The sequence below is a fragment of the Schistocerca americana genome, chromosome 4 (genome assembly GCF_021461395.2).
Source record: "Schistocerca americana isolate TAMUIC-IGC-003095 chromosome 4, iqSchAmer2.1, whole genome shotgun sequence".
NCBI lineage: Eukaryota > Metazoa > Arthropoda > Insecta > Orthoptera > Acrididae > Schistocerca > Schistocerca americana.
The window spans coordinates 361086228-361100120 of NC_060122.1; the positions used below are offsets into that span (position 1 = coordinate 361086228).

Consider the following 13893-nt stretch of genomic DNA (forward strand, 5'->3'; position numbering starts at 1 on the left):
AAAAATCTAGTCAATTGCCGTGCTTCATTTCTGACTGTATCACTATCAGGCATAAGAATGATACGAATATAAACATGACATGATATGTATATTCTTCCGCGATTGCTGTTGTCTCACTCGTTTCGTAGTTTATGAGGCAGACAGGATTTAAATGAGATAGCAGCAAACATGAAAGGATACGTGGCAAAATGTTTATATTCGTTTTATTCTTATGGTGAAGAGAATACTGCATGTGATTCACAATTCATAAAAGTTCCTATTAACAACCATCTCTTCTCACAGGCAGGAAAAAATTCAGAACGTAGAGTTGGCCATATTGACAAACATCCCAGTCTTGCCAGTCGGAGAGGTTTTTGCGCCAGTATTTATCCTTGTGCTTACAAAGCATGCCTGTGTAGCGCTACATATATTCGATGGCGGAAGATAGTTGTGGCGGCACCTACTAACTTTTTTCAGAACTTTGCACTCGATTCTAAGCCGCAGGAGGTTTCTTGGATTACAGAAACCGGAAAAAAGTGCGGCTTAGATTCGAGTAAAAAAGGTAGTATTGGAGGGCAGCGTGAAGGGTAAAAGTCGTAGAGGGAGACCAAGAGACGAATACACTAAGCAGATTCAGAAGGATGTAGGCTGCAGTAGATACTGGGAGATGATGAAGCTTGCACAGGATAGAATAGCATGGAGAGCTGCATCAAACCAGTCTCAGGACTGAAGACCACAACAACATATGGCATCTCGTTATTTGGTGAACAGATACATAAATTCTTTGGGTTTCCCTTCCCTAGACCAAGCTACATATAACTGACTGTGAGAAAAGCACAATTCTTCCAAATTCATATTACACTATCCCAAGTTTGTCTAAATGTTCATCTCACTGGAAATTGCAGTCTTTTGAACTGAAACGGCAGTTTAATAAATATAAGCAGTATTAATGCTGTTTTTCTTTTATCTTTTCTTGGTATTATTTTTGCTTCAATTATATTGTCTGATAACTTCATGTCCAGTCCTTGTTTTGAATTTTTTACTTAATATCATCAAATACCTCATTTATTGCTGCTAAAATGGCTCTTCCAATTACCCAACTTGAATAACGTTAGAAAAAGCTTTAACTATTCATTCATTTGGACTGTTGAAAATGTTACATACATCATTTGTAAATTCAATTTGGCCCTTTACACTGTCAAGTGGGTGAGTGTGTTAACTAATTTTATAAGAGTTTTTCCGCAAAATGTTTCGTTTCTTCATCACTGGAAAGTTGCACTCTCATTTGTTCTTAATTGAACTTTCCTCACTCACACCCAAAGAAATGATTTCTTCAAACATGAATTTATTTCATCTGCTGCAGTTTATTATGGTATAACTGGAAGCACTTGTAGAAAGTGTCCATACTTCTGTTCATTATCTTTGTTTTTTAGTACTCTAATATTCCAATACACAATAAAAATATTATTCAAACAAGTTTCCTTTGGGCATGACATTTCATCTTTCTGGTCCTACTTTAATACAGTTTGTCTCAAAGAGGTATTTAACCAAAACAAGCTTATTGCATATACCTGTAATCACAGCAATTCTATCATCTATGACTGGTTCATCTACCTTATATTTTTAGATTTCAGTTCAGCTATTGCATCTTTCCTTCTAATGTTAAGGTGCAGTCATGTCTTCTGTAGCCTCGTCTTCCAATAGCGGCAACTGCCACAAACCCACCCAAAGTCAACAGCAATCTGCTTTAGTTCTTGGTTTACTCACCTAATGGGCTTGTTTATACAGGGTTAATTTTGTTTAAGCATGTCCCCCAACTACAAATACCTGGTTCTATTCATTCAGATGCGTATGCAGTATCTTAATATCCTCTACTACATGGTCAAAGCCAGCACTAGGTTTTACAATACTTATGACCTGGCTTCCTGTGCCCAGGTTTTTCTGCAAATGTTCACTTCATCCCCATGATCGCTCCTCTCTTTTTTTACTCAGCTTAGTTTCTGACCAGTCTCTTAAATTCTCGTTAATGGTCCTTGTGTGTCCTATTTCTTCTACAGCTTACGAGGCTTCTTCCCTTTAACAGATGACATACTGTTACCTGTTCTTTAGCTAAGCGGTCACATAACTGACTATCCAAATATTCTATTTTCATTCTTTCCTGTTACCTTTTCCCCACATCTCGCTTCTCCCCCCCCCCCCCCCTCCCAACTCCCACCCCACTCTGTTTCATTTTTTGAGAACTCATTCTCTTCCGAAACAGAAAAAAAAATCTTCATCTCTTGTTCTGCAATCTTTATGAGAGGAACTGACATGGAATCATTTCTTCCATTTCACTACATTCATCTGAGCGAAACTACAAAAAACACTCCCCACCACACACTGACCCCAAACTTAATCAACTTCCGCTGACATGCACAGTTGCCAATAATGATCATACTTCTGTAAATAATTACACTGATGTATGTTTTCGAATATTGAAGAACCATTAAAGTTGCTTTATACTCACAGATACACAAACAAAAAAGGTCTACCAGTCACATCTTAACACTAGATAACCTATAATAAATTTAACGAAGATAAACTATAATTAATTTAACAGATATCAAATGTGAATTAATCTCTGTTCATAAAAACTAAGTACTCAAACTTAGCCATGTACGTGAAATAGAAATGCAAACAAATAAATAAATAAAGATGAAGTTAATCATAAATTTAAACCTGTGTGCATGATTTCCCATCCAACAAACTTTTCAATTTTAATGAACAATATGACAGGAAAACAAACTTCTGTATTATAAATTGGAACAGGTACAAACACATTTATATGCTGTGTAACAGAGGAAATTAACTGTTAAAACCCAATTGACAGCTAAACTTTACCAAGTAATTAATTTGCACAAGCCAAAGTGATCTTTTATCCCAGAATGGGTATCACACTTACATTTTTAAAAAGAGAAATTTATACAATGATAATATATACCAGCCACTATGGCACCTGAAAGACATCTCAGTGGCATGGCTCCTCTCCACAATGTTTTAAAGTAGCAGCATTTGAAGGAACTTACCTTTACATTCAGTATAAGGAAGAAAATTTATATTATGTTGGGATATGGATGTTGTGCAATAGTATACATTACTACAAATATGAGTTTGTATGATCCATTTATTTGCAGAAGGTGATTTTTTTTCCACACTAACAAAAATTGATGCAACACAATCTGATCAATGGTATCAAATATATTTTGCAATTCCTCACTGTCAGCCTATTATTTAGAAAGGAATTTACAGGACACTGTATAAATCAACTAATCTTCAAGAACAGTTACCAACTGTTTAATTCACACTTTTTGAGATATACTTTATTGAAATGAGTTCGAGCTTACATTTGTTCTATTTGGCAAAATGTTACAACAATGACTGTAATAAAGCTAAATTCCATTTCAATGCATTTTAAATGTGGGTTAAAAATTAATCTTTTAAATGGCAAAAACAAAAACCTTTTTAAAAAATTGTGTGGACAAAATAAGTCACAGAACAGATTTTATGGATAACACACACACACACACACACACACACACACACTACACCTCACTTTCAAAAATTTGGACTTGTTCCTGTCAACGAATATGGTTATTTAACAAATGGAAGAAACTTCAGAGTTCGTACTGAAAGCTGGTTTAAATAAAAACTCTCTCAAGCAAGTGACCTGTCTGGCCGAAGCATTATAATGTGCTGGCTTAAATAATACTTTAATCAAACCCATGTTGCTAGACCATAGGTCACATCTTTCTTCAGAAAAAAAGTTGTGTGTTCCATTCACAGTTTTTCATTTCAAACACCTTTCAAAGTATACAGAACCAACATAACCACCTCTCATTGCTTTCTGCACATTCTGTTCAAAAATACGTCTGTTGTTCTGCAGCATTTCAGCAGCCTCTTTGTTAAGTGGGTCTTCTGGATTAGGCTCCTGCAAAGAGTTTTAAATTAATAATCTAATTTTGAAATATACTTAAAAACGTAATTCACCTATATCCAAATAATACTTACTAAAAACAAATACTGTAGTCCATAAACAATAGAATTAATAGTTAACACTGGCTTCCAATCTTCTCGCAAAATGTTAAGGCAAACATTCCCTTCCAAGTCAATGTTCGGATGATATACTGGAGTTTCACATTTCACTTTAGGTGGCTCATGAGGATAGTTAGGACCTACTTTAAAGCTAAATACAAATTTTCCTCCCCGATAGAAGCCCTGGAAATAACAATAATAAATGCAACAACAATAGTCATCATATACTTTAAAATTATTAAACCACAAGTTCAAGGCAAATTACACAGGCACAAAGAAATAAAAAGAGGCACAATATATAAAGACCTAAAATATTGTATGGTAAGGTGTGTAGGGACTTCAGAAATTAAGCGACATACGTAGCCCCATGCTAAGACCATTGCACAACAAGCGTAGTACACTGTCATAAGAGGGTGTCTGTTCTAGGTTTCCTGCAGGCACAGTTAGGCTGTGGTATGGATAAAAGTTACGTCACAGTGTGGGAGTGAAATGGTGCGGTAACTGACATCGTACTCCAAAGTTCAATTAATGAGACAGTACGATTCTTATAGGTAAAACATCTAAATTTCACAATTCTATTGGTATACGGGCAAAATCAAATTTTGTGTCCAGCACAGCGAAATGGTGCCAACAATTTGACCCAGGTTGCACAGACATCGGTGATGTTGATCCATAATACTGTTCAGATCTTCCACCATGCAATTCCATCCTTTTTTGGAAGACATCTTTATTTGTATATGACTATAGGGCTTCTTTGTTTTTATTTATTTAATTTACCAGACCAGTATCAAGCACATGCTCATCATCAGCAGTCATATAGCAGATACATAGAAATGATACATAATAAATGGTATGTGCTTTATGTTATGGGAGTTGGAATGATTTTATAATTACATGTATATGTTTGGACTGTTCAGTATGTACTTATAAAGAATTTATGCTTTCTAGCACACACTCATATGCTTATAAATGAGGCAAATCATACTTTCAAATGTAAGTGGCATATTTTGTTGTCAAAGATGCCAAAAATGTCAAAGGTATCATTTCTTGCATATTTTATCTTTGGTTTTTGTAATATGTGTGATCTCTATATTGTTCTCATCCAATGTTAAAAATGTGCTTAATATAAAAGTACAATGTGTAAATAATAATAGCACAAAGTTCATTACGTTTCATTTTATACTAACTGCATTTCTATATATATTATCATATGGGACTACCTAGAAGGTATATAAATTTAATAGAATATTTGAGAAAAATATCTGTGAATGCTTAAAAATAAAATGTTAAGTACTGAACAGTCAAACACAAAATACACACAACTAAAGATACATTACAACTCCCTAAACATATAGGCTATTGCATTTATTAGGTATTATTTTATGTGTCTTCTACAGGACAGCAGAAGACGAGGATGTGCTCGATATGGTCTAATAAATTAAAAAAATATAAAACCAAGCAGCCCTGTCAAGACACACAAAAATGTCAATCATCAAAAATATGAAGGCAGAAAGAGGCTTAGAATACAAAACATTCAATCATTTTGGCAAGCTGACAGAACATCTTGGCATAAAAAGATTTTTCAACAATGAGAATGTTCAAGCAGTGGTTCTCTAATGGCAGATTTCTGTAGCTGAGGTACTGAACTGATTGGTGGAACATTCTTCCTGTCGTTTATAGATACTTGGTGACTATATTAAAAACAGTGTCACGTATTTGGCTCACTTAAGTGCAACACGGCATTCAATAAAAGTTACTTGGTTGCCATAATAATTTTTAGCTTACTTTCTAAAGTTCCCTCATATATTTAAGATTTATCTTAGTGCTGTCTCACAGATTAAAAGCCTCTTCTTTATTTTGTCATAACTATTAATATTCTATGCACTGAATTTGAAGGTACTTATAAAAATGGAAGAAAGATTAGGATTAATGTTAAATCTATAATGATACCATTACAGAAAAAGCAAGACTAGCACAGATAGGAAGGGCTAACAGGAACCAAACCACAGAAAATCTAAATCTGTATGAATACGGGAGAGTTTGAAGCTCCTTCTTCCAAACACAAATCAAGAGCTTTAACCTAAGTGTCTCACTCAGTAGAGAGATTTATGGTTTCATTCTGTGAAAGATAAGAGTTGGGTTGGGTGGTTGTGGGGGAGGAGACCAGACAGTGAGGTCATCAGCCTCATCAGATTAGGGAAGGATGAGGAAGGAAGTTGGCCGTGCCCTTTCAAAGGAACCACCCTGGCATTTGCCTGGAGCAATTTAGGGAAATCACGCAAAACCTAAATCAGGATGGCTGGACGTGGGATTGAACCGCCATCTTCCCGAATGTGATCCAGTGTGCTAACCACTGCGTCACCTCGCCAGATGGGAAGATAAGAAGAAAGGAGCACAGAGGAAATGGACTTGTTACTCTGCATACTTCAACTTAAGTACTTTGATACCAACATCACATTGGGGGGGTGGGGGGGACACACTTCTTGACGACAACACCTACTGTATTCTCTGTTTCCACTAGGTGGAATACTTGCAATATTTGCCAATTTTCTTTTTATAGTGAACATAAAGAATGGTTATTTATTATATCTTCCTCCTCCTCCAGTTCTGCCATTTCTCTGGTTCTTTTCTTCTTCCTTTCTGTTCTTTCTTCTAACCCTTTCCCCTCAATCCTCTCTGCATCTGTCTCCCTTGGTCCTGTTTCTGTTGCTACTGTTTTGAAACTGCAACAAAGCAAATAGATAATATACTCCAATAAATACTAGCACATCTTTGGCTGAACTTTCTTCCAAAACCCTGAATTCGGGAAACTCAACATCTGGAGAGAGAGAGAGAGAGAGAGAGAGAGAGAGAGAGAGAGAGAGAGAGAGAGAGAGAGAGGGGGGGGGGGGACAAAACGCTTCTCTTGTTCAGTATGTGTCTCCTTTACTCCTAAATTACTTACAGTTTGCCAGCACTTTTCTTGCAGTGTGTGTCTCCTTTACTCCTAAATTATTTACATTCTGCCAGAACTTTTCTTGCTATATGAATAAAACAAAGTTAGTACTATTATCTTTTCACTGTGTAGTTGCCAATTCTTAAACATGTGGGCACACTTGAAATCCCTGTTTTTACATTATTTCTATCCTTGATGAAACTGCTCCTGATTTTAAAGCCACCGAAGATCAATCTAGGTACTCAATTTTTGAGGAAACACTTCTAAATTAAAAACTATTATAATCAATCATTCACAAAATCTGAAAGTGGTGAAGGGATTTTATAAACAAAGCTACATTTTTATTCCAGGTAGAATAAAAGAGGATGGATGACTTCTCAAATTTTCTTACTGGTCAACACAAAGCACATTGTGGAGCCCAAAAAATTATTTTAGGAATTCTCCTCCTTGAGAATTCGACACCCATCTTCCATTATTGAGACTGATGGAAATACAAATGTTATGTTTGTGTCCATTTTTGTATTGAATGGAGCTGGCTGCCCATTACTTGCTTTGCATGCATTGTGGCAGGCAGTTTTTGCAGTCTTTATCAAATGGCGTGCTCTCATTGTGTGGCACGCACGTACTGAGTGCCCCTGTCGTATGGCTAAGGGAACAAACTCTATACGGATTTGTCATAATGTAGCAGTACTAATGTAAATGCATTCCAACACTTGCTGGGTCCAATTAAAATTTCTTTTCAGCTGTCAATTTTCTGTGTTTTATGTGGAAAAAGTGTGTGCTGCGTACCCGAGTTTCACCAAATATTATCACAGCAATTGAGTATGACCATGTATAACGAAAAGTGATAATCGAATACTGAGTGTTATTGAAGGTCACAGATTTAACTGTGGAACACTAAATTTGCATGAAAGAATAGCTGTTGAAATAAGGCTCACATTTAGTCTGTTGCTAAAATTGCACTGATATTGGGAAACATTTAGGCCAGAACAAATGAAAAAGATTTAGGTTGAGGAGTATGACAACATATTAGAACTACCAATTTAGTTTACAATCAACAAAAAAATACAATCCAGGTACGTACGATGTAGGCTCTTGTGTGCATATCGATTAAATGAACTAACAGGGCATGTTACAGTTGATAATATTAACTGCAATAAATAATAAGGGGAAGGAACTGCAGGGTGTAATGGTAAGCAGAAATGGGTGTCATTCACATAAATTTCTATCTGGCAATTATTCAAATAAGTAGGTAAGTCAAAGAAATGTATTTGTAAATAAATTATTTTTAACTTAAATAACAAATAACACATAATGCCACTATATATTTTCTTTGGTTAATTCTTGTACCAAATTCTGCAACTAGCGTTCTCCTGGCTCAGTGCAGTTTCTGTTTGATAAATTACTTATTAATAGACTGTACATAAATGTGCCGCATTAGCTCACGGTCCCAAAAAATTTAAAGACGACACTATAGTTTTAATACTAAAAAACCTGGCTAAGAATACTATAGATAACTTGAGACCATAACACTGCTGAATGTCGATTTTAAAATCTTCACTCATGTCTTAAGCTGATGGCTGAAAGCAGTAACAGGACAATACCAAACAAGTGTCGTGGGGGGGGGGGGGGGGGGGGGGAGGAGAGGGATGGTGATAATGATAATGATAATAATAATCTTCGTGCTGATATATCATAGCAGCAGTGAAAATCTGCTGAATAAACCGTACCCTGATATCCTTGCACTTCACCAAAGCCTTTGACTGAGTCAGTCACCATTTTTCCACACAACGCAATGAATGAATTTTCGATTTTGTTTCACAGAGGTGATAGGTGATACAAAATATTTTTAAAAATACTACCTATAATTATAAATAATCAGCCAAGCAGCAACACTGAAATAAAAAATTCAGTAAGACATGGTTGTCAGTGTCAGTGACACTTTTTGCAATCGTCAGTGAACTTCTGTTGGCAACTTTGCCCCAACAACTTCAAAGCTTGACAACATGTGGACAACATATCATCTGCAAGGTTTATGCTGGTGATGTAGGCTTCCTAGCTTTTAACAATAATGAGACAGCAATGACCTCTGTCATTACAAAGACATATGAGATGGTGTCTAGTGCAAAACTGAATATAGATAAGGGAAAATTAACATTTAGCCATTGAAAAGCTGCACAAGTACAAGGATCATTTAGAAAAATTAATAACTTGCAACACCTGTACACCATCTTCCGAAGGAATGGGCCAAATAATTTCTGCAAATTATAGGAAATTACTGAACAGCGTACTTGCTTGCATTCAAAATCACAGGATCAGAAAACCCAGCAAATTAAAAAAAATGCACTAGGTTAATGTGTCTCTAATACACAAAATTAACTACATGGCACGAGTCCTCCCATCAACTTGTGACATCACCAAATTAATTATGTCAGTGCTATGTCACTTTATAAGCTGCTGTCATATTTTTGAAGTCCAATACAACACGCTGACACTAGCAACCAAACAAGGTGGCTTCAACCTCACCTATGTCTACAAGAAGATGCTTAACAAGTGGAGAAACATGCCTACTAGCCTCAACACACATTTTATATATTAAATAGCTATGGTTAGCCTCATTCCACTTATCAACATCAACCACATACTGAAATGACTATCACATAAAGCATTTTCTTGTTGAATGCAGTTATATGCAAGTGATAACGCCAGATAACAAACTGACGAACATAAAAGAATTATACTACAAATTACTGGAGCACAATGCTGGGAACATATAGCAGAAGAAAAACAAGGGCACAAACTGGCAGGCAATATAGAACAACATTCGTAGTCAACAATTACCAATGGATCCGACGGCCCAGTGGTACACCACGGTCAATCGGAAAATTCCAAAGAATTCCAAACTATACACAATACACCTCACCGGTCCATCCAAGCAAACCACATGTATGCTTATTGACAGTGAAGAACACAGATTTACATGTATAAATACGAAAGCAAAATGGGCCACAATTAGACATAAGTTGGTGAGTATCAAGACTGGACTTCATGCCTTAACAGTGGACTTCCTCAACCCAGACAATGTTTTTTCCCCATAATGAAGAGGAATGCAGTGCACTAGCTAAAACGTCATTCTGATAAAGAATGAATTTGCCAAATTTTTACTCATTGTTTAAAGGGAAAGTTTTAACTAAAAATAATATTAAAGACAAATATCCTTCATGTTAGATAATAGTAAGATATTTAAAACAAAATAATAAAATCACTGGAATGGCAACGGGAATTCATTATTAGAATGTTCTTTAATGAGGAAAATTTTGCTTCACTGTGTGTCATTAGATGAATGTAATGTACTGATGTTTGTAATATTTATTGATGTATTGTGTATTGAATATCTAATGTAGATTTTCAAAGATTGTAACCTAAAAGGTTTTTTTCACTCTTACATTGAAAAGACAACCCCGTGAGTATATTTGGGATTCATTGAATAAAAACAGTTTCTGCTTTAGCTGTGCCACTAATTGTAATAGCGCTCACAATTTTTCAGCCCTGATGTGCAATTCGCATGTACTGTTACACAACCTGGTCCCATTAGGAAGACTGGAACACCGACCTTTAAATCAGTTTATGATTAGGCACTCCTGACAATTGCAAAGATTTCTTAAATCTCTGGAGGGTATGTTTGTTCAGTATCCATAAATTATCAGACAGACAGATATTCTACAATAACTCTTCTACCTGTGACAATTTTTTCATTAATCGTCACCCACAAATTGCCCTTTCACACAACCATTCCTTTATTTCCTCACATTTGCTTGCAGTTCAGGATAAATTTTGCTCACCTATTCTTCTGCACTATGAAGAACATTATACAATTCACATTCTAATATAATCATGCCATTAGCATCTGTATCAATATGACCTCTGCCAATTTTCAGAACAGCTCCTGCAAACTTTTCTGATTCTGTGTCACTGTGAAGTTGTAGGCGCATACTTCTTGTTGAACTTAATCTTTCAACATGCTGCCATAAGGTTGATGCATTTACTTCATTGAAGTTAAGAGTATCTAAAACTGCCCATCAATAATATGACAATCCCTCCAATGACAATTTAGTTGTTTTTAATACCTTGCACGGTGTGATTTAACGCTTCAATTGCTCTTGTATAAGAGACTGGACACTCATCTCAATCCACAGCTTACATTGTTGCAACATCTGTCAGTGTTATAAACAGGCATTTCTTCTTGAGCTGTACGTTCACCATCAAGTAGTGTGGCAGCTGTTCCAGAAGAGCCTACTGCAACAGATCCTTTATTTTTGCAGATTTGGGCTGAGAGGAAATTTAAAAGAATCTTACCAGTTCCTCCCTGAGCATGTAGCAGTCTCAACTTATTGCATAACATTATTAAAAACTGTTGTCTGGTCTGCATTTAATTGCAGAACGTATTATTCATGGAGTTGCTGCTGCAATGAGTAGTGTCACAGCTCATTTCTCATAATAAACTGCAACCAACTTTTTCATTTCTACCTGGTCTTCTCAATCCACAGTAATAAGATAAATATTTTGAAGTTGTTACGAGCTCTTCACTGCATCTGGCATTAATGGTTTTAAATCTGCACAATGGATATTCAGCTGTGTCATTGTTGTATTTTTTTTTTTTTGCCACATTTTCTGGGTATTTGAAAGCCAACACGTTGCTACTAATGCGGCGAAAGTCTCTCATTTTGGTCATTGATCTGCACTGCCTGGCCTCCTCCATTGATGGTATTTCAATAAACCTTTTCCCTCACATGCCTATCTGAATGTTTATAATTCCCAAATTTTTTAAAGATCTTTAAAAGACATTGGCCCTCGCACAAACCATAACATCATTTTCAAGCAAAAGCTTTCCACGTTGCTGACATGAATGTGAAGCATCTATGGACTTAACGACGGGCCAACTGTGAACATGGATTCTTTGAGCTCAATGTTTCCATTCTTTTCTTGATGTAACCGGCTATATCTCAGCACCTCAGCAAATAGAACTTTTGCAAAATCATCTCTTGCACAAATATCAAAAAAACATGGTCAGTGTTGTTTTTGGCAGACTTGATCCCTGCTCGTGAAAATTATTTTCCTTGAAACCCATATTTCCATCATTCTTTAAGTGAAGACTGAGGTGTGTTATGGTTGTATGCCCTTCGTACAACGCAAAAAAATTAAAGCCTCCACACAGCTTTGTTGCTGTGGACGTAATGGCCAGACTGTATACGAGTACTTTGTCTGCGGGAGTTGCAAGTTCTGTGTTTCTGGAGTTAAAAATAGTGTGATCACTGTCTTTGTTGATATATTTACAAATATATTTTCTAACACACACTGAACCGTAGGCCTTCACACTGATATGCGCACTGAACAATGCTGACAAAATTCAGGAGTAGGGGACCAAGCAACTATATTAACGCCACTAATGTAGCTACTATTCTGAAACTTTATCACTGCATCCAAGCCCTGTCTTCTGGTGCTCTTTGTTGGTACGGGGGATATCTGTTTTCATTGATGGCCTCCGCTTGAAGCCTATGTGGGAACTTTTTCGTACATCACCAATCTTCCAAGCAAGGAGAATGATGGTTGATAAGGTCACATGGACCATGTATTTTTTACAATAATGTCATGTAGTATCTTGTCAATTATCAAATAAAGCAATGTCATTAATTTGATAAGGTGTCATCTTTTCTTGTAACCAAAGTAAAATATGCAGCTCTTTTGCAGTTCAATATTACAGATAAAACATTGCACTTCTTGTTTATTTCTTTACTTCAAACTTGAAAACTTGTAACTATTGATTAATTTCTCATGGTTGGGATTCACAGTCATATAATATTTCTTAAAAGGCATCAGTCGCCGTTGACTGTCTAAAATATTTAGTGTTGCTATTGCAATTTCGGCCTTATGGCCATTTTCAAGTAACACTGCAAAGTTACATTCTGTCAGAATATAAAACTATCTGACTTGAGTACACGTCGTCATCAAAATGCAGCCTACATGTAAAGGCACAATGTGTCTGCCTGTCGTACGGCATTAAACAATGCCGTCATAGTGAGCCTTCAAGCATTTCAGAATGCTATAAGAGACACATGATGCTCAGCATCTAAAATGTGCCGGGCTTGTGACTGTCCTACTAACACTCTAGCTCTTAAGGCCAGATGATGTTCTGCATCTAAGTTATAGTGGATCTGAGATTGCTCCGAGATTTGTTAGGTTCCAGTAGCTTACACAGTTTGAGCTTTCTTAGAACTATGAGCTAAACCAGACTTACATTTTCTAGGCATATCATAAAATAAATACTAATAATACTACCTCCCTTAAGGCTTTGCAGACGTAACAGTCTTAACTATGGCTGACGGATTAACCACTGGATTTCACTATGAACGTTCACAATATTTCATCATAAAAACTGTCCAGTGTCACCAGGTGGTGTAGCACTTATTTTTAAAATTTCAGAAACCTTGCTAACAAATATGCATTTTGATTCACACTGTCACAGAATAGGTTTTAAACACTGAGCCACCGACCACTGCATTAGCATAAAAATAACAATAATAAAAAAAAATCTGCATACCTACTTCACACTAAGTGGTTGATATTCTTAATTTTCTAAAGAAGCCTATGTTCTTTCTCAGTGTTCAAGCTATCCCCATGCCACATTTCATAAAAATCAGTTCATCAGTAAAATATTAAGCAGACAATGTCACTTCCACACTTATAACATTAGTATGGATTTTAGACCCATGCCTGCTGATGGATGAAAAACAGTGCTAAAAGTTATTACTCTCATAGTACATTACTAGAATGTGACAGTAATGAGTATACAGAAAGTAAAAGCAGTTAAAATTGCTTTGTGTCAATAAAAATACAAGTTAAAACATTAC

The 13893-nt window shown here is 36.0% G+C and overlaps 1 protein-coding gene across 1 annotated transcript in view; it reads right to left on the minus strand.

Annotated features, from left to right (window-relative positions):
- Nucleotides 1-3124: 3124 nt before the first annotated feature.
- The window catches only part of LOC124612625 (NEDD8-conjugating enzyme Ubc12), a 34319-nt gene continuing 23550 nt past the window's right edge, over nt 3125-13893 (minus strand). Inside the window, exons 3-4 of the mRNA XM_047140922.1 lie at nt 4027-4233; nt 3125-3946 (exon numbers count right to left, since the gene is read on the minus strand). Of these exons, the coding sequence (XP_046996878.1) occupies nt 3806-3946; nt 4027-4233 (348 nt within the window). The 3' untranslated portion in view covers nt 3125-3805. The remainder of the gene's footprint in view (nt 3947-4026; nt 4234-13893) is intronic.